Source organism: Watersipora subatra, chromosome 3, assembly GCF_963576615.1.
Source record: "Watersipora subatra chromosome 3, tzWatSuba1.1, whole genome shotgun sequence".
In the NCBI taxonomy this organism is placed as follows: domain Eukaryota; kingdom Metazoa; phylum Bryozoa; class Gymnolaemata; order Cheilostomatida; family Watersiporidae; genus Watersipora; species Watersipora subatra.
In genome coordinates, this window is record NC_088710.1 from 25,354,072 (window position 1) to 25,376,162 (window position 22,091).

The following is a 22,091-nucleotide window of genomic DNA, read 5'->3' on the forward strand; positions in this document are numbered from 1 at the left end:
CTCATAGTTATTGTATACAAGATGTCAGGTAATGTTTGTAATTCAAAATTACTAATAACTCAATTTTGATTGGTCTTCAAACTGAAAAAAAAACTGATTTCACTTTATTTATCCTTTTTGGACCTTTTTACATGCGTCGAGTTAGTCTGACATAACCATTCATAAATTGTCACAGTTTTAGCAGACTGGAATCACGATAATGAACTATGAAGATTATTTGTGCTACAACAGAGCTTTATGGCTAATACACAAAAGTCTAGTACCTACTCCTAGGCTAGTACCTGACTAACATATGACAACAGCTGCAAGTGAGCTAAAACCATGTACAGCTGCACTGATAGTAAACAGCCAGAAAGGAAAAAGTATTCTCAAATGAGAACTTTTAGTTCAGGCTACCAAAACTCAGTAAATATCCTGTAGATAAAGCACTTCCTCTGTGATTATTTCGATGCTGCAAATGAAGTCATGATAGAAAAAGGTATTGGTGATTGAACAGGTTTGTGAAGTATAGCCTGAGAACCGGTGTAAGTGTGCTAGAGATTAGTGAGACATACTGATTCTATGTAGCACTAGAAACAAAGTTTTGAACTCGAGCTGAACAATAAGACTTTCATCAGCAGCAAGTTGGATTATGATTAGTCACAATATAATATATCACCCTATTAATAGGCATGACTATATCATTATAGCAAAAACTGCCAAGCAAAACACCAGTGAGCTTTTTACTGCTTTCAAACTGCCTGAAATGATGTAAGTTGATGAGCGATACCTTCCGTTGGAGCTCCTAATACTAATGTGGACACACCATATGCATCTTTTGGGATGAGATGAAAGTAGGTAACTGTTCCAAAAGTTATTTCATTACATTTACTAAATGGGCAAACATGGTCTATAGCTAAATCATTAATATCATAGACTATTGCTTTGTTGCAGGATCTGGATAAGAATTCAAGCTCGTCTTCGGGAAGGGCATGAATAACATCCATATTATGTTGTTGACAGAGATATTTATCAGTGGTAGAGAGTTGGTAAACAGTAATGATTAGCTGAACTCCAAACCTTGTGATCAACTCAAGGAATTTTGATGCACAGACACGTTTGTGATATAAAGCTGCATCTATACCCTCGTTATCATGAAAGGAATATTCTGTGATGTTATCCCCGTCTGTAGCACTGCTGTCCAGAGGACATGACAACAAAACAAATCTCCCTTCGTTCACACTAATTTTAGCATTTTGTAGACGTTCAAAACGACAAAACCCTCGACTTAGTAAATATCCAAGAAATAAGGCTGAAGCTGACAAGGGTTGGCCGACATTTTCATGGTGAATATAATTTTTGTTTTTTAGGAGATGATGTACAACGGAGTCGACAGACGAGAAAGTCTTCCATGTTCTCCATGCTTCGATCAACTGAACTGAAAGTGATCCGAGATAAAAAGCCTCTTGGTCAGCAAGATGACTCTTGAGGTAACCCGCGGTAAGGTTTACGATATGAGGAGATGAGTCATGAGTGACTAAAGCAATGTCTGATACAAGACTATACTGGCTCATCAAAGTAAACAAATGGTTTAATGTATGAACCAGAATATGCTCTATCTCTTGGCATAGCTTATCTCTCTGAGCAACTCTGTCTTTTTCTTGAAAATAACTGAAGCAAGTAGGATTTCCAGACAAGTGAGCAACCTGTATGAGGAGTTCATTTAACAAAAGTAAAAATGATTTTGTGCAATCACCAAACTTATCATAATAGGCTCTGATGTGAGTCATAACACACTCATAAATCGGACTTTTTAGTTCCAAAACCTTTAGTATTTGTATGCCCTGATTCGTTATTAAAACGCGTCCTGTTGATGTTGAAATGACGGTGTGCTGAAAATTAGTCCCAAATCCTGACCTAATTGAAGATGAAAGAGCTGAGGATGCATCTTTAATGGTGTCAAAACAAAAATTGACCACCTTCGCCATGTCACCTAATGTGACGTCTTCAAAATTCAGCAATTTAGAAAACAACACTAGTTTTCAGCGCTATTTCCATGAAGGAATATTCTTGTAGCGTCGCATATTTTGTACTAAAATATATTAGCAAACAATGACATTAAAAACAAACTGGTTTGTAGAAGTCCCATGAAGGGTCAGATTGATATTGATAAAAGCTAGAATGATTAGGAAAACTCGGAAGAAAATCAAATGCTTAAGAAACTTCAACTCTCACACACAACGTGAAATACATCCATAAAAGCCTGTATTAATTTGACAAAATCAAAAGTAAAAACTAAAAAGAGTAAATATGGCTAAAGCACATCAATTACATAAGTACTATTTCAGCTTATTCAAGTTCTTCAATAACTTGGCTTTCAAATGAGCCATTGTTTGACATGGTGAGACAGACATTAGTTGGTCTTTATAAGATTTCCCAAGAGCCCTACCGCAGAAACGTTCAATGGTATAGGCTCGAAAACTGTGACGTCAAAAATTTTCATATTCGGTGTTGCGTGCTCTTACCGCTTATTTTTATCGCTTACCACTTATAATTATCAACGACGATAATGACGCTAGTGGCAGGCGAAGGTAGGACAACTCCAGAGAACCAATGGAGATGACATAGGAATCAGTGTCATTAGCTCTCCATGTACAGATTAGTTTAAGATAATTAACTCAGATTCCAAGCACCATAATATATTTTTCCCATGATATTATGACCTAGCCCTCACCTTTTATTGTGATGTTGAGGGGCACCACTGAGGCTAATTAATTTCAAGCATCGCATGATCTCGCAAAACTGCAATCTACATATAGTCCTAAGACCAAACCCCTGCAGGTCACAATTTATTCGATGTGATTTCATTACCTTTACCACCATGGGTAGTTAACAACAAGGTACGTTGTTAGTAGTCATTTCTGTTTTTGTTTAATTTTATTGTAAAAGTCAATTGAATTAAATCAATCGTTGGGGTTGACTCACTGCACTCCGGGATTGTTCAAAATAGAGAAGCCTACTGTAAATAACTTAATCTGTCTATAAGCTAGTAGCATACACAAAGTGATTAATTTAACTGTCCAATACACCTGTTTTCTATTTTCCATATACTGTAATTTATTTGAATATAATACAGTATAAATATTTTCTTTTTTTTTCTTTTTGATATTTAATTACTAATTAGTTATTAATCAAGTTATTAATCATTTCTGTATGGGACAAACAATGCTATCATATAAAACGATGTGATGATAATTACTATAAATGTTTAAATGAGCGAAAGGATGAAGAAAGTAAACTCTAACAATTACCCGAAATCTAACTCAGAACACGTGTTTGTATTGGTCAGGCGCTAGCATGATCCCCGAGCATTGTTGATTATCTAGAACCCTAGTTTATTATTAGCGCTCTCCAGGTTTAAGAGCACAGATTGTCACAGAAAAGCGCAGCTTCAATGGCAGCGAAAAAGATCGGCGATCTAAGGCTAAATGATAATTATGACATCACATTGTGGGAACCACAATCAAGTGTTTTTTAATTGCAGGACATACTTTGGACACCTTGTTTTTCATAGTTCTATTATTCTTTTTGCATTGAATATAGGCTCATTCGAAAGCCAAGACTTTGATGTACTGAAATAAATGATAAAAGTACTTATGTAATTGATGTGCTTTAAGAATAAATTATAGTTCACTCTGATGACACTGTTATAGAACTGTAGTCTATTATTTTGCTTTTATAATTCTCTTATACAGCTAGGTATACTTTGATTTAGATAATTCTTTCAAAATTTAATTTTTTAATCATACTTTCATGCTTTGTAAGATAAGCTTTAGCTCTTTACACTGCTGAGACAATCTAGTCTTTAATTAAATTACAACAATCTACAATGTTACACAGAATAATTGTTATTGTTAAACCTATATTACCTGGTCAAAAAAATAATTTAATCAAGATAATAGATACAAGGAAGCTTAGGAGTACTCGAGAAAACAACACAAATGTAACATCTTTGCCACAATGGCTCATTTTTCTTGATGGTTGAGGTAGATAATTATGGTTCAGTTGGTGGTTTGTATGTTTAAGCAGACCTCAAAAATGTGATGGCACTATTTTTAAATAAAGCAACAGCAAGCTCGCAAATTTTGGGGTATTAAAATTTGCTGTTTTTGACTACAGCAAACATAAGCATGTGATATGGATAATGTGAATTCAATTGATGCATATAATATTGTCTCATATCAGATTTAACATTTAGGCGGTTGATTAATCAATCAGATATGTGCATGTTCTATAGTAATTGAAAAATTAGTGACAAGCAAAATGACGGTGAAATAACATTGAACGGCCTTGAAAAACACAAGTCGTGAACGACCTTATAACAATGTAGTTTTAAAAATGTTGCTTTAGCGTCCAGTTTGAGTAGTTGATGCACCAAAAGGAGAAAAATTAACCTTAACTTACAGTCAACATAAGCTTAATAAGTAGAAAATCGTTGTTATATATTCATACTGTAACACGTTCAGGAATAAAGAACCACAGGCTAAATAGACTACTAGAAGTTATAGCTACTGGAAGCTACGGCTTAGACGGCTATTAGGCTACGGCTTAGACGTCTAGGAGACACGTGACCCCCCATCGCTATATAGTGACTGGAGACCAAGCTGACGGCCTCTTGTGATCAGGAGTTCACGGTGAGTGCTTTATTGCTCCCCCAGCAATATAACATGGCGTCGTAGGCAGGATTGTTCGGGGAGAATTGTGATCGGTGATACGTTATTATATTGTGGTGTAGTAGTGAATAACTGGTGATATCGGCCATCGATAGTGGTGATACAGTGGTTAGTGATTTCCGTGGAGAATTTTCTGTGATAAGTGGGAGACACTATACAAGGTGAGTGGTGATTACATTGTTATAGAAGTTCCGAAGGGTGTTCGGAGGTAAGTTTAAGCTATTTCTGAATATGGCTAGAAATTTGAACTTTAATGACTTTCCGAAACTAGTAATTAATAGCGACGATGTTGGTGGATCATGGAAAAATTGGTTAAATGAGTTTGATCTAAGCGTTGAAATGATCACACTGAGATTAGGTGAAGAAAAAGTTACAATAGATGTCGAGGAAGAAACTGTTGATGTATTTAGAGGTAGAATGAAATTAGTATCTTTATTGAATGCCGTGGGGAAGGCAGGCAGAGCAGCTTTGACATCTTTAGGTTTTGATCAAAAAAGTGCAGCTTCTACATACGAGGGAGCCATGGAACTTTTGAAAACTGTTTATGAATCTGAAGAAACTGTTTATGTTAAAACAATGAAATTTGTAACCGCTAGTCAGGCTATAGGAGAAAATGAAAATGACTATTTATTACGAATTGAAGATTTAAGTAGAAAAATGACTTTTGGAACTGAACATGATGCTTTGAGAAAAGAATTTGCTTTAGCTATTGCAGTTAATGGGTTGAGAGAATCTTCTCTTCGATCCCAGCTGATGCAACAAAATGACTTGAATTGGACTAAGTTTTCAGGTATCTTGAGAGCTAAAAAAATAGCTAGAGATTCAGAAAGAGCTATGGAAACTGTTAAAGCAGGCAATTTTTAATGTGAAATTGGAAGTAGATGCAGTAGAAAACAAATCAGAGGGCAAAGATAGTCAATTTAAATTTGACTCTGATTCGGATAATGAGAAAGAAATGAATAGAGTATCTTCTAGAGACAAATATAAATCTAGAGGGTATGGTAAGGATAGGAAGTCAAGTAAATACGATAAAGACTATAGTAAAGTTAGAAGCTCTAGAGACTATAGTAGTTCATCTAGGGATTCTGTTAGAGAGAGACCACTTGAATGGCGTAGGAGAAGTAGAGACAGGTATTCCCCGAGGAGATATGATGATAGATCTAGCAAAAATTCTAGACGGTATCCATCTCCAGGGGCAGATAAATGCTATGGTTGTGGGGTGAGAGAACATGAAATCAGATTTTGTCCAGAGGTAAGATGCTTTTTTGTGCTACCAAAGGGCACACAATTAAGGACTGCAAGGTACGTAGGAGTCAAAGGAGAGATAGGTACGAAAGTAGTGGAAGTAGTGAAGGTAGAAGAAGTCCTACTCCCAGAGTAAGGTTTTCTGAGTCTAGTAATAGCAGCTGACTAGACAAAAAATTTGTCAGAAATTTATCTGTAAATGGTAAGGATATGGAATTTACTTTTGACACAGGAGCTGATGTGTCCACTATGACTGAGAAAGCTAGTAGAAAGCTTGGTTTGAATTTAAAAGAACCCGAGCAAATTTTGAATGGAGCTGATGGAAATAGATTGAATGTTTTAGGAGTAGCTGATGTAGCTATTAAAAGTACTTACAGAGCTATTGATACTTCTGTTTACATACTTAAAGGTTCTAGAAGAAATCTTTTAGGTATGCTCGAGATTAAGAAGTTGAATTTGTTAGCAGTTATTAATGCTTTGTGTGCTAATGAATTTGACCCTTTGAAGGAATTTCCTAAGACATTCGAGGGACTAGGAACAATGCCTGGTATTTTTAGTATTGACATAAATAGGGATGCTGAACCCGTTAGATTGTACGCGCCTAGGCCTATTGCAGCAGGCTTGCGTGAGAAAGCTAAAAAAGAAATTGATAAAATGTTGGAAAGTAAGGTTATAGAACCTATAGAAAAAGCAACTGATTGGTGTTCTGGTCTTACCATTGCTCCAAAACAAGGTGGTAAGATTAGAATGTGTGTAGATTTGACCAATTTGAATAAATGTGTTAGAAGGGAACTATATCCTTTACCTAGGATATCAGACATGTTGAGTAAATTGGCAAAAGGAGTTATGTTTTCCAAACTTGATGCTAACTCTGGATTTTGTCAAGTTAGACTTGATAAGAAATGCAAAGAATTGACAACTTTTGTAACCCCATGGGGTAGATTTTGTTTTAAGAGAATGCCTTTTGGGATATCTTCAGCACCTGAATTTTTTCAGAGGGAAATGGAAAAGATATTGAAAGGCTTAGACGGAATTGTATGTTTGATGGACGACATTTTAGTTTACGGTAAAACTGTAACCGAACATTGGCAACGTTTACATAAAGTTTTAAATAGAATTGAGAAGTCTGGAATGACTTTGAGGAAATAAAAATGTGAATTTGGATGTACCGAGGTGAAGTTTTTAGGACATTTACTTTGCAGTGCTGGTATTAAACCAGACCCAGGTAAAATAAAAGCTATAGTTGAAATGAAGCCTCCGAGGAGCAAAAAGGAGGCCAGGAGATTTACTGGAATGGTTAATTATTTGATGAAGTTTAATAAAAGGTTAGCTGGTTTATGTACTGCGATTTATAGTGTAACGGGTAGTAAATCGGAATGATATTGGGGTCCTGACCAACAAGAAGCTTTTGAAACTGTTAAGAAAGAAATTTCTAATAGTCCAGTATTATGTACTTTCGAGATAAATGCTAAACAGAGTTTCTGCTGATGCTAGTAAAAATGCACTAGGTGCAGTTTTGCTGCGGTATAACGAGGAAGGTGCGTGGCAACCTGTAGAATACGCTTCTAGAAAAATGACTGAAATTGAAGGTAGATATGCCATGGTCGAAAAGGAAGCTTTAGCTACGACATGGGCATGTGAGAAGTTTGATTACTATTTAGTTGGTAGAAAATTTGAAATAGAGACGGACCATAAGCCTTTAATTGCGATTTTAGGTAAAAAGGATTTGTCTAAACTACCTGTAAGATTACAACGTTTCAAGGTAAGACTAATGAGATATGATTATGATATTTTCCACACTCCTGGGAAAGATATGTTCATTGCTGATTTGCTTAGCCGTCCGAACAGTGGTGCTGTTTGTGATGAGGTAAGTAAAGCTGTTTGTAATAAGGTAGAAGCTTATGTTAACTCGATAGTTTCCTCTTCTGCATATGGGGACGTTAAAGAGAAACTAAGAGAAGAGGTTAGTAAAGATTCAGATGCTCTCAAGTGTATAGAGTATTTATACTCTGGTTGGCCATCTGAAATGGATGGTTCTAGTAAATAACTGATAGGTTTATATGGATCTAGAGAGAGATTAGGTATTTATAATAATATATTGTTATATGACTCTAGGATGTATATTCCCAAATCATTAAGACTGCAGTATTTGGAAATTTGTCATGAAGGTCATCAAGGCATAAGGGAATGTCGCAGATGAGCTCAGCGTCATTTTTGGTGGCCTGGTTATAGTAAGGAGATTGCAGATTATATAAGTAGATGTAATGTTTGCATTATGCATGGTCAAGTTAAACACCAGCCCATGTATGAAGCAGAAATGCCTTCTAAACCATGGGAGGTGATAGGTTCGGATATACTTGTGTTTGATAACGAATATTATCTGATAGCTATAGACTATTATTCGAAGTGGATAGAATGTCTGCATATAGAATCTCAAACTGCAAGAGAGATAATTCGAGTACTCAAGTATCTGTTTTCTCGATTTGGTATACCCAACGTTATCAGGTCTGATAATGGAACTTGTTATGCTAGTAAAGAATTTAGAAACTTTGGAGAGAAAATGGGCTTTATTCTAACTACTAGTAGCCCCCGGTATCCTTGTTCTAATGGTTTAGCAGAAAGCGCCGTAAAAATTGTTAAAGGATTATGGGAGAAAAGCCGAGATAAAGATGTGGCTTTGTCTGCATATAGGACTACACCTTTGGCTTCAGGATATACGCCAAGTGATCTGATTTTTGGTCGAGCTATTAGATCAAACTTGGGCTTCCCATATAAAAGTGATGTAGACTATGAACTGTTTGAAAAAAATGAAATTAGACGTAAAAAGAAAATTAAGAAACGGTGGGATAAAAAGTATAGAGTTTCAAAGTTAGACGAGTTAAAACCTGGTCAAATGGTTTATGTAAAAGCTACTACTGATGTAGGTTTAAGAGGTATAGTTTTGAGAAAGGATAAATCCCCTGAAAGTTACTGGGTCAATGTAGGCATGAGTGAAAAACGCAGAAATAGAAAACATTTGTTTTTGTTGAATTCTGATGACGAGAACACATCGTCTGACTCTTCTGAGGAAAATTGTCTTTCCTTGGATAGCTACTCCTCAAAAGAGGGCAACTCTGAAATAGTAAAAAATGCCAACGGTTTATCTGAAAGTCAGGAGAACATGATCCCTGATTTAGAGATCCTTGAACAAGGGGAGGAAACTCCTGGTGTGGCTGAGCACGTTTAGGAAACTCCTGGCATCAGTGAACATGAGGAGGAAACCTCTGTTGTTGAGAATAGACTCGTTCCAGGAAATAGTAATGATTTGCCTAGAAGAAATTCTAGAAGTAAATTTGTGCCTCTTGGTAGAGAACCTGTTGTCACTAGCTCAGGTCGAGTTAGTAAACCACCTAAGAAATATGGTATGGAATATTATAAATGACCTTGTTTATAGTTTCAGATTGATATCAGACCAATCTTACTTCTCTATCACTTATGAAGAGTGCTGGCGATTCGCCGGGAGGTGGTGGTGCCGAGAGCGGCCGTGCAGGTAGAGGCAGGGGTGGAGGTGTGAAGGTGACGAGGGATTCAGAAGGTAACACAGTGTTTAGTAAGCAGAAGGGGAGTGAGTCGGGTAAGAACGAGAGCGAAGGTAAGAAAGAAGTGTACGGTAAGCCAGGTAACAGTAAGTGTGTTGTCTGCAAAAGCTTTAGAGACCACTATGCTGCTCAGTTTCCTGGATTTATTTGTTATAATTGTAAAGGTCAAGGACATTTTGCGGTAGATTGCAAGAAGACATTGTGTAGATTTTGTGGGAAGTTAGACCATGGACTTGAAGGATGTACTCTTGGTGGGTCTTCCTATAGAGATATTGCAGCGGGTATTAAGCGTAGGGTAGAGGAGAGTAACAATAGGGGACCGGATTCTAAGTTGAAAAAGCCTAGTTCAAGTTTACCCTTTGTTGCTAAGATGGATAGTTTTGTAGAAGAGATGGAGTCGGAGTCTGTTTCGACCGAGGCAGCCATCGAGCAGAGGAAAGCTATGCTCTTGCATAGGAGGAGACAAGTAGAGGAGCAGTACAAGCGCGCATTGTCTGCTATAGAGAAGGACGAGAGAGAGTTGGAGGAGATTGAGAGTGAGAAGGAGTATAGAGAGGCTCTGTTGCACTTGGCTGCTGTAAAGCAAAAGAGGGCTCAGAAGAGGGGTGCAAGGAGCGCGAGTTCCGTAACGACTACTAGAAAGGAGAGTAAGGTTGAGGAATCCAAAAAGGAGATCCAACCTGAAACCTCCGTTGTGAGAGTAGTCCCTAGCAGAGATGCTAGTTGTGAGGAGAGTAAGGTTGAGGAACCCAAAGAGGAGGTCCAACCTGAAAGCTCCGAAAAGAGTGGCAATGACGACCAGCTTGCTGGTTCTGAGCCAAAAGTTCATAGTGGCAACGACGACCAGCTTGCTGGTTCTGAGCCAAAAGTTCAGAGTGGCAATGATGACCAGCTTGCTGGTTCTGAGCCAAAAGTTTCAGATAACCTGGTGGCAATGGAGGAGGAACATGAGAAGGCCGATTGGTATGGGGATGCTGCCAGTATGGAGGAAGGTGATTTGCTAAATGGAGATGAGGTAGATTGAGATGGATTGGGGTGCGATTAAAACTGTTAAATTTGTGATAACTGATGACTGAAGGAAAGACGAGTAAGTAAACAGAATATTGGGTGAGTAGAGAGATATTTATCTCATCTTCGAAACGGTAACTATGATTTGAAGCTTTTGTGATTAGCTAACCTGCTTGGCTTGATAACCCTGCTTCATTGAATTTAACGCTCCTATTGAGAGATTTTTTGTTCTGCTAATAGTGGTTGCACTTGGGTAAATTTGAGTGTATTGGAATTAGAGTTCGTATTTGGATTTTAGATTAAGCGGTGTAGTCTTGAAAAAAAGGGCATGTTATATATTCATACTGTAACACGTTCAGGAATAAAGAACCACAGGCTAAATAGACTACTAGAAGTTATAGCTACTGGAAGCTACGGCTTAGACGGCTATTTGGCTACGGCTTAGACGTCTAGGAGACACGTGACCCCCCATCGCTATATAGTGACTGGAGACCAAGCTGACGGCCTCTTGTGATCAGGAGTTCACGGTGAGTGCTTTATCGTTAGCATAAAATACGCAAACATAATCTTTAACGTTGGGCGTTAATGTTTCAAGGCGAAATAAAAAATGAGCTATTTATAAATAAAATGTGTCTACCAAATTGGAATCTATTTAATTCAACTTACTTCAAACGTGACAAATATACTACCTAATTAAATTCTTCAACACCAGCCAGTTCGTATACCAAAACTGCTTAAAATTTATGCACCTCATTAGCTACATGAGATTGAATAATTTAGATAAAGTGCCTAACATAAAAGACATTCGATCAGTAATTCATAAGGAGTTTTCTATCGGAAGGATGCGCTAGGCATACCAGTTTTAGATCAATTGTGCGCTTGATCGTGATTTGCTAAAGCTTGTAACACAACAATTGCACGTGGCTACTACATTAGTGTATGGTTTTTCACAGAGTCCCGCATTCAACACCGGAAACAAAACGCTTGTTTCCAAACAAACCCGATCGACATGCTGATCTATAATGGAATATTCTTACCTCGCTCTCAATATCTCACTTTTTTCCATTTACTTTACTTTTGTCAAAAATATTATTTGTAGTTTCTTGCAGGGAATTTTGTCCTCTTTTAAATGGTGTATAATACAACAATCAATTTTAAAGCTACTGCCAATGGGAGAAGTTTTTGTTGATTAATGTTGCAGCTTTTCCATTATAACTTATATGAAAATAGTAGGTGTGGCCTGTTTGTTTGGAATCGAGCAAGCTCCTATATATGCTTCTGTTGGTCGCGGGATTCTGTGAAACTATGCGGCTCTGGTTCTTCAATCAAGGTACAGGCATACAGTATTATAAGGTTTTTTGGTAGTTGTATTATCATGATGATGGTGATTGATAATGGTTGAATTCTATGTTGTATTGAGCTCTGAAATTGGATGAGATACAATTAAAAATTGACAAAATCCAGGTCAGTTAGTTACTTAGTTATTCTAATAAGATGCATAACTCATAACCCCCATAGGCTTTACGGAAGCTATTCAGAAATTCAAAACACATCAGTACAATGCAGGAATTATCGGCACCATCAATAGCATCATTAGTACCACTTGGGACAAAACTATTAGTTAGGTATCACTTTCAAAAAAGATGATATTAGTGTATACACATATGTGAGTCTGAGACGCAGGTTACTGGCTTGAAAACATTGAACAAGAGGTAGTATACATAGCACACAGAATAAACAATATGATGTAATAGGAATGCCCTAAACGATTGAGGAAGTACAGTCAAACATGGATAACTCGAACTTCACGGGACCGAGCGAAAGTGTTCGAGTTATCAGAGCGTTCAAGTTATCAGAGCACTGTCACAAGTCCATGTATTTAACAGAAGATGCATGTACATATACAAACTATGTATAAAGCAAAATCATAGATTGCTTGTTGCAAGTTATAGAGCCTCTCATGTGAAGTTTGGAAAATTTTCATCAGGAATTATAGATATTTTTTTGTCACTTGAGATTTGTTTGTTGTTTTAGGTGATGTAATGCCATGAGGTTTTCAGATTAAAATTGGCAAAACTTGATCGCCGTTAAAACACTCAGAGAATAAGACCCATCTTTTTTCTTCTGAGCGTTTAAACAGAGATCAATTTTGCCAATTTTAATCTTAAAACATCCTGGCAGTCACATCACCTGAAACTACAAACAAATCTCAGCTGATAGAAAAATATCTAAATTTTCGGATAATTTTTAAAACTTCACACGAGTAAACATTTACAACCAATCCAAAATCGCATGCTTTACATCTGATCAGTTGTTTCATTTAAAAAACCTATCGAGTGTAGTCTGTGACAAGGTGTTTAATCCTTATATATCCGCATATAATCAATCTTACAATGTGCATTTTGCATGTTGTGTCGATCTTTATAAAATTTTTATTGCTAATACTCTGTTACGTTTTTAGTTTGGTCGTAACTTAGCCGACGTGTTAGCGACCCCATTAATCAGGTTTTATACGATTTCCTAATCGGTTCCATTATATGGTACGGGGGAAATGTATGTACACAATATACATATATGGAGCGCTTTACTCGCTAAGAAGGCAGAGTAGTCGTAGCTCCGCGACTAATGTAAATTCCTTCGGATTGAAACAAACAAAAGTTTGTTTTAATCCGAAGGAATTTACATAAATATCAACCACAGTTTGTTCCTTCGGCAAAAAAACCGTTCGAGTTAATGATGTTAAGTTCGAGTTATCTCAAACAATTTATCATTGTTTATGAATGGACCAAAGAATCTGTTCTAGTTAACAATGTGTTCGAAATATCCGTGGCCGAGTTATCCATGTTTGACTGTATTTATGAGTAAAATTATTCAAACTAAATGGGTTTGCCTGCATTTCACACAGTTATACTGGTAGATGTCACCAGTCACAGGGCAGAATGCTGATGCTGGGACGGCATGGCAACTACTGTGGTACCATTCCTTGCAGTGATGACATTCGATCATATCGCCGTCCTTTTTACTATAAGGTTGGCGACAGGTGCAGTAAACCTACAACCAGTTGAGAAAAAAAAATTAATTGACATTCTAGAAGCTAACATCAGTTTAAGCTAAGATGAGATTGAGTAAAAACACAACAACAGGTATGCTATCAATAGTGTTACCTGGTAACTGTAATTTGATGGAGCTGTAGTTCTCTTATTACTACCGTCTGTTTTTGGAAATGATGTCCACTCTCCAGAGCTAACGCATTTGAATATATGACTTCTCATATGAATCACATCAAAGCTGCACTCTGCAGGGGATGCACCATGGAGAAGCTCCACAAGGTAGGCTAAACTAAATACACCACATGAGGTACTATCCCCTTGCCTCTGGACAGCCTCAGACCTTACTTTGAAAGTCCTGCCAGGTGTCTTCATGAGACCTATTCACAAATACAACAAACAATAGCTATCAATGTTCGCAATGCTCTAGCCTGGACATGGCTCTCCTGGGGGCGGGTATTTTCCTAGAAAGCTATGCTTAGGCTATCAATGCTTAATTTCATGCTGAGTAAAATCTTCCCATATGCCATGGATCAATCTATTGTTTTAAAAATGACTGTTTGTTTCATGCTTCTGTTACTATTTGCACCCAGTGAGCTGTCAGCTGTCATAAATTATGATTTGGATTTACTTACTAGCAAGGATTTTGATAGTGGGCAACTTAAGTTTGAGACCCAGACTGTCAAACACCCTGAGGGTTCCATCTCCGCCAATGTTGGTACAAGCAATCCAATGGCCAGCCTCCTTTATGTGAACCACTTGGCATAGCTTGCCATCAAGATCACTTTTTGGAAACATTGTCTTCTGTTGTGAGAGCAGAGTGCTTTGCGTAATGACATCTGGCCATTGACGGGTGATAAGTTGCAGGCCAGCATCAATTTCGTCACTGGTTAAACAATAACTTGCATCTAGGATGTCTATGTTCATAGGAATGCTGACTTGTTCATCTGCCTCAGTTTCTGCAGGATTACACTGGTCAAGGGTTGTGACCCTCTCATCTGCCTTCCTACCAACTCTTCCAGCGAACTTATAAGATTTCCATGTTGATTTTTTCTTGGATAACATAACATATGAGGAGCTAAGAATCTTTCTTTTCCTGCACGGAAAAACAGGGAGAAAATTCTTTTTTGGCAGCGTTGCGTATACTTCTGATTGAGCTTGTTTTAATGTAAGAAGAAGTTTGTCAGCAGTGTTATCATCAGTAATGTTATACGTCAATGACCTGAGGTTATCTAAACAAGTCCTGATTGTATCAAGGACTTTAGGTAATGGCATTGAAGGGATTGCATCACTTGTAGTCTCCTCCATTTGTCTCTCAGGAAGATCACTATCTGTATGGTTGGGGGGTAGCATATCTTCCGGTTCAGCAGGGTTATGGGTAACCGAATCCAATATATTAGTGTCCATTGTCCACCACTGGTTGCTGTAAATTTCGGGTAGTTGCAGCTCCCCATGACTATTGATCCATTTACTTAGGAGGTGTTTGCATGGGTAGTGATGTCTATAAAAACAAATCATTAGTATAAACATCCCAGTCATCTCATGGTTAGGTGGTTTTTTGCATGAGAATCCATTCACATATCGCTTGTGTCAGGTGTTTTATTAAGTGCACCAATGATTATCCTGTTAGTGCTGTATGTTTACTCATGATTAGTAGAAAAAGCCATAGGACACCATATTCGATTATGTCTAGGTTTTCCACCACTTGTTAGCTGGAAGCAACATACAAATTAATGCGTCACAATGAAGCTATAGATTAATAAGTGGTACACTACTTGCCTATAAAAGTCCTCACAAGAGCATTGTGGGTTTTTCTCAAGCTCAATGGTATATGCCATCTCAGTGCCAACCAGACCTTTAGCATCTTTCAAGCGTGCCATCACATGTTTTATCATAGAATGAGGCCGCTCTTGTAGACATTTTGGAACTAATTTATTATACCTTCTGCTCCGGTGCGATAGCTGGAAATTTTCACGCTCGTACCTAAAATATATCATTTATTGTCAATGGAGCAAAGTTTCTCTTACAATGTAGAGTACATAAGCACCAGATTATATAGCACCAGATTAGTGCTGATGATGAGCACAATGCTTCTTGTATTCAATTGCATTCTTCTTCAAACAAAGGCAAATGAGATTATCATTAACATGAGCTGGTGATTTGGGTCTAAGGTGATGGTAAGGCAATATACAAAACAATTTCATACAGCAAAAAATACCATGTACAATGGACATGTATGGTGTGCACTGGATATCATTATTTGTTTCTCTGCTGATTGATGCCACTGTTTTATAACACAGGTATAATTTATACTGAACCATACTTTTTGTAGTGAGAAGAATGAAATCGAAAGAGCTTCTTTATCATGTTGAGCAAGGTCTGGCGTCGGTTGTTAGGTCCTACATCCAGTGCTCTTTTGACAGCGTTGTTTATACTTTCAATACCATTATTGGTATCAATATCGTTTAAGAAACGGTATCTTCTGTAACATTGCACCCATTTCTAAAATATTCAGTTCAATAAAATTCAACTTCAACTGGTGGTACACTTGTGGATGCATTCCTTGTTATGATGTCACATGATGATGTTTATGTTATGATGAGCATGGATTAAAACAGTCCCTATAACTATTACAAAGATAAATATGTAGCCAGAAATTGTGGGCCTGACCGGGCTAATGGAACATGGAACTTCTAAGTCTTCAGCCATGACCATGAAGGCTGAAGACACAAGTACAAATGGCCCTCATCAGTGAAGGCCAAAGAAACCTATGTTTTCTCACCTCAGGAATATCTTCAGTAAGCCATACATCACTAAAGTAGCTGGATACTTTCGTGTGGGTTTGCCATATATCAGAGCTAATTAATTTTTGTTTTCTTTGGAGATACGTATCAACATCAGGACTAGCAGCCAGTGGTCTGAGATAGAAAATTTTTAGTTTAAAAGCATCATCTTTGGACACTCCATTTTCTTTTTTTACCAGGAAGCGATTCCAAGCCTGCTCTCGATGGAACCAGCACAATAGAACTTTGCTCTCTATAAAAAAAATTAGTGAATATGACTACATGTCAATAGTGTAGCAAGAGGATGTATGAGGAGTAGTATGCATGTGTCACACACTCTGATTGTAAGATTAGCATAGCATATGATATGTTCATAAAAAACCTCAAGAAGCTGCATAAAGATGGATTATATCAATGATATATCATTGATTGAATCTAGTTGAAAGCCCCAAACAGTTTTAATCATGCAGCTCCAAATCTAACATTTTTACCTGGAAAAAGCACCGATATTGAAGACATCTCAGCCTGGCAGTAATCAGTCATCCATGTGTCTGGGTTCCACTTGGGATTCCACTGCTTGATGATATGGAGTGCTTCGGTGATTGCGTGCTGGGACTCAGTTGAAACCAGGAAACTAGCTACAATCTGGTAGAGAGTATTCGTTTTCACAACAACAAAGAACAAGGGTAGGGAATATTTTGTTGTTTTGTTTGTTGCATCAAGCAAGCACAACTCATTTCCATAAAGCTCCATTAAATATTGCTGCTGTTTTGTCTGATGCACCAGAAGAAAGTCGTCGCTGGTTTCATTGGTGAGCTTCCGGAAGGTGTGTAGATCTTCTTTCTGGAGGTTCAAGAAGTGATCTACCTTGTCTTGATCATTCTGAGAATGCCTGCAGAATAATATAAATACATTAAATCAATAGATAAAAATGTTAGGCATGTCATGACTTTAGGGTGACACATCGTAGTGTTAATTCAAAAGACAGACATCTACAATATACATGTACAACTATTTGGCTTTTATTCTACATTGTCAATTTTGGTGCAAATTTTATTGTAAAAAGAGTTGATGTGTAAACAAACGGAAATATTCAGAGTTGGAATAAGTAATTATTGTAGGTCAAGTCGTTGGTAGCAATATAACTTACAATGCTGATCTAAGTGTTGAGTCTATATAGTTTTTAATAATCTTGTTGGTCGGATAAAACCTTGAGTGTGATTGTTGTGGAGCAGTTTCACGGCTATGGATGCTGGTCTGAACATAGTCAATCAAGTGCTCTCTTACTGCCTTAACGGTTACAATGCCTTGATTAATGACAAGATCCCTTAGCTTCTTTGTGACTCGCTCATCGAGTGGCTGGCGACCAATGGAATCCTAGACAAAATAATTCAGGAAAGAATTTCAGGCGATTGTTTCAATCAAAAATAACATGCAACAACAAATAATCTAATATGACACTCTATATTGACTGAGTTGGAGGTTGGGGTATAGGTAGCCTAACTATTAAGATTTAAATTGAGGGAGGCTGGAGGGGTGTGGTTAGTTTAGGTTGGTTTGGTTAGAGGACTAATTGTAGGGCAATGACAAAAGCTATGCAAAAAGGTTTGCTATACCTCCTTATCTTCATACCTCTATAACATATATGAAAAGTTGTGTCACATTGTCATAGAAGATATAATAAACCATTTTTATTCTTTCTCTTCATTCTCTCAAGGATTAGTATCCTTAATTTGAAGGCCAAACTGGGCGGGTTGGGACAGGACGGTGGGTTGGTATGACCCTAACATTAATGCTTGTTTCCGTGCAGTTATTTCTTAAGGATAACAGCATAGAACAACTCACTGAACTATTAGAGACTTACCTTGCCTTGGAAGTGTTCATTGTGTTGAGAAAGACTAGGTATTGACAGAATAAATTCTTCTCTTCCGTTGCAAATATTAGCAATCAGTTCTCCAGCGTGCCTTTTGAAGTGTTTACTTACTTTTGGAAGCTTTAAACAAACAATGAAGAATGTGCAATAAAACCCTAAAGATTTGCCAATCTCATGAACAGTTGGTAAGACAATCATCACCCAAGTCTGTTTAATTGTCTAAGGAAAAACCCAAACCTCCAAACACTCGCCACTAATAGGATAAGCTATAAGATGTGTCTACTAGTGGATTCTCCTGCGTGCTACAAGTTATACCTAATATATTATATTTTAATCAAAATGCCATTCTATTCACCTTAAATTGATCAAAGACCAGGCGTCTTTCGATTGCTACTTGGGCTTTACAGTCAAGCTTGTAAGTATCTTGAATCAATACTCTTCTCTTAATGTGAGGTGGGTGGTCTTTGTTATCCTCTTCCTAAACAGATCATGTAAAATAATGATACAATTATGTAATAACAACATAAAATTGCGCTGATATAGTGGCTGAATTCAAATTTTGAATCTGAATGAAGTTATTAAGCTACATTAAGCTAGAAGGCATCAATGAGTTGTGTGTGACCATATTGTGAAAACAGAAACTTACTGCTATCTTGGCTTGATACTTTCTCTTGGCAGATAGATGATTGTCAGGACCATGCTGACACTGCAATGTCATGTATCCTAGAGTTTTGTATGGCAGATTGTGGTCAAACTTGAGCCTTTTATGTATGATTTCTAAAGTAATTATAAAACCTTAATGATTTCCATGATAATCAAAATCACATCACATTGACAATGTAGATGATTATTAATTCACTTTACTCAGAAACTGTTCATCACTAGGAACCTATATGGTTTTTCTACCACCCTAATTTGGCCCATATGGTGAATTCCGGTGGGGAGGAGGTGGTAGGTTGATAATTAAACCCGGTATCTCACTCCATTAGTCGAACTAAGGGTGGTAGAGCAACTATAAAATGTCCCTTTGTTGTGTAAACTAAACCAAACTAAACTAAAAACAAAACCACACATGGATGGTATAGGCCGAATTGACTGCTTGTGTATGGATTTGGAATGAGGCTGCACTGGACCAAACATAATACTCTTAGTTACCCTAGTTATATAATTAATACTAGTACTACACATGCCTATGTGATTCCTCACAAAAATCATATGAGTGGATGGATGTGATTGCTTATTCAATGATTGCTTACTCTCAGTGAAACTCCAAGTCTTTGCTACAGCCCTGCTACCAATGATATACAGCTATACGGGGCTGTATATCATTGCTGCTACAGACTCCAAGATAAGACTCACCTTTTTCTGTCAAGGCTTTGGTAAAGCTAACACTATTACCACAATGCTTGATAAACTTTACTCTATTATCCACTTCATGGGTCCTCAGATGCTCGTTTAGAGCTAAAAAATCCTTAAAGACTGATGTTTCAAATTCATCGTTTGCTGCAATGGTGGCCATGTTGGCTTTACGGCACTAAGTGGCAGCAAATACACCCACAAAACATAAGGCGTGCTAAAACGCACGTGCATATTTACCCGCCAAAGTTCTTTCAACCACACGGTCCAATAACAGCAATGCGCGAAAGAAGTAGTAAAACGGTATGCCTGGCGCTTCTTTCCGATAGAAAATTCCAATTCATAATATTTACGGGTTAAATGGACTAAATCTGTCCGATAAAATAGACTTGAAACCAAATCTAGAGTAGTACGTACATATTTTATCAAAATATGTACGTACTACTCTAGATTTCGTTTTAAGTCTATTTTAGCGAACAGTTCTAATTGCAAATCGCTATCATTTCTTCGCGACACCCGTAAGCACTTTCTTTTTGCTGTTCTCGACTAAGGTCACGGTTAACACGCCTTCAACCTTTCGTCTAAATTGTACGCTTTGACTGCCTTTTTATTTAGTTCTTCGCAAACCTCATACTTTTACTAACCTTCTGTGATTGAAAATTTAATGGTATTTATTTTGGAACTGGCAATAAAATTAGATTTGTTGCAAACCTCATTAAACAAAAGGGGGCTATTTGTGTAAGTAAATGAAGTCGAGTATTACGCAAAGGGGAATATCGGGGGAATATCTTGAACTGGGCTGCTCTACATCCTATTTAATAAAACTTTTAGTTGTAAAAATTTAAAGTAGTATCATCCTGTATTTTATTCAAACAAAAGGAGAATAGTCTGGCGACAAATTTATGCAATCGCCTATTGTTAATGTATATTAACAAAATGTCAACCAACACGGCTTTAGAAAAGGGTTTTTGCACACTCAAATTGTGACTTTTCTAAATGGCCTGCAGCAGTCTCGAGACAACGAAACAACTGTACATACCGCTATCTTAGAATTCTCAAATCGTTTTATATAATAGATCAAGACAAATTAATATTTGAGCGACAATCTCAATACGACATAAATCCTAAGCTTTAGCTGTGTGTACAATATTATCTGTCCAAAAGGTTGTGGTGAATGGTTGACTTTCAGAAATGTTGCTAGTTACATTTGGAGTTCATCAAGCTTCTTTCTATGTGCAGCGTTGTTTATCCTATACATAAATCACATAGTTAATAGGATTAAGCATAAAAAAATCAGGCTTTATGCCGATGATGTCTTTCTTTAATGTGATGTTAAGTCAAACCGGGACTGCATAAAATTTCAGGATGACATTAATACAGGGCAGATAAATGTGAGATGCAGTTAAATCCTGTAAAATTACTTGTTTCAGCGTTTGGACAAAATATGCTTGCAATAGCAAAAACAATAAACAGGGAAACAATAAAACAAAGTATTAAGGTGTGAATATTGGTAGAGATATTAAATGGGATCTGCATATTGAAACAGTGTGTTAAAAAGCAACTAGGATGTTTGGATTGATAGATCTTATACTATTTCAAGCTCCCCCAAAGTAAAGTATGTAGCATACCTCTTCTCGTGTAGGGTGTTGCTGGAATATGCAATGAAAACTTGGGATTCACCCAGGGTAAAGCACACAAATATGCTTAATCATGCTGATTCCCAGTGATTAGTTGTGTGGTAGTGAAAAGCAGCTTGACATTTGCTACGTGTGCTTTAAGCTTACCTGCGTGATCTTGCATTACGACAACGCAACTATTACACTTTGCCTTCAAACCTTTGCATTCTGCTGTTCGAGTGAAAAACTGCCAAATGGGATTCTTTCTTTGCGAGGCATGTTGGAAATTTAAGGCACTGCTTTTTTTCAAAACACAAAAACTTGATGAACTGAATTCTGACAATCCAAATATGTTGGCTTGAACCCACTAAATGAAATATTAGTTTGCAAACAGGTTTTTTTGGCTGGTTTAAACCGCTTGGTTTTTGCCGAGGCAACCCTGCCAAATAACTAACATTTTTCTGCTTACTGACTGCCTATTCTTGCCAATGCCATAATTTTTTAATAGACTTTTCAGAGCCATTTAGGTATGACAAGAATGATTGTACATGGCTTCTTTACAAGTTATGATAATTTTTGTTATGTCATAAGATGTCTCAGATTGCTATCATAGGTTTGGTAACTTATGACTTTTTTAGGTTGAAAATTTCATCTTCAAAGAACTACTAATGCTACATACACTTGATGTAAGCTCTCTAAAGATTACAGATGCAGAAGTTAGAGAACCTTGTCAAAGTTTTTTGAAAATGTCTTGGATTCTAGTTCTCTGGTGAGTATCTGATAAAAAGTTTAATCTAGCAATTATCTTCTCTTGATATTAAATGGTGTAAGGCATTCAACATGCATCACTGTCAAAATTTCATAGTTTAAATG

At 37.1% G+C, this 22,091-nt stretch overlaps 3 protein-coding genes across 3 annotated transcripts in view; 1 reads left to right on the plus strand and 2 right to left on the minus strand.

The window, feature by feature from the left end:
- LOC137389556 (uncharacterized) overlaps positions 1–22,091 on the plus strand; it is a 386,829-nt gene that overhangs the window by 315,719 nt on the left and 49,019 nt on the right. The window lies entirely within an intron of this gene.
- LOC137392135 (T-complex protein 1 subunit gamma-like) lies at positions 732–1,967 on the minus strand. The gene has a single exon (XM_068078765.1). It carries the CDS (start codon positions 1,965–1,967, stop codon positions 732–734), a length of 1,236 nt encoding a protein of 411 aa, XP_067934866.1.
- LOC137392136 (uncharacterized) lies at positions 13,378–17,126 on the minus strand. The gene is made up of 7 exons (XM_068078766.1): positions 16,865–17,126; positions 16,373–16,626; positions 15,914–16,092; positions 15,370–15,573; positions 14,226–15,091; positions 13,708–13,970; positions 13,378–13,594 (listed from the first exon to the last, which is right to left on the minus strand). The coding sequence occupies exons 1-7, from the start codon at positions 17,124–17,126 to the stop codon at positions 13,415–13,417; spliced, it is 2,208 nt and encodes a 735-aa protein (XP_067934867.1). The 3' UTR covers positions 13,378–13,414.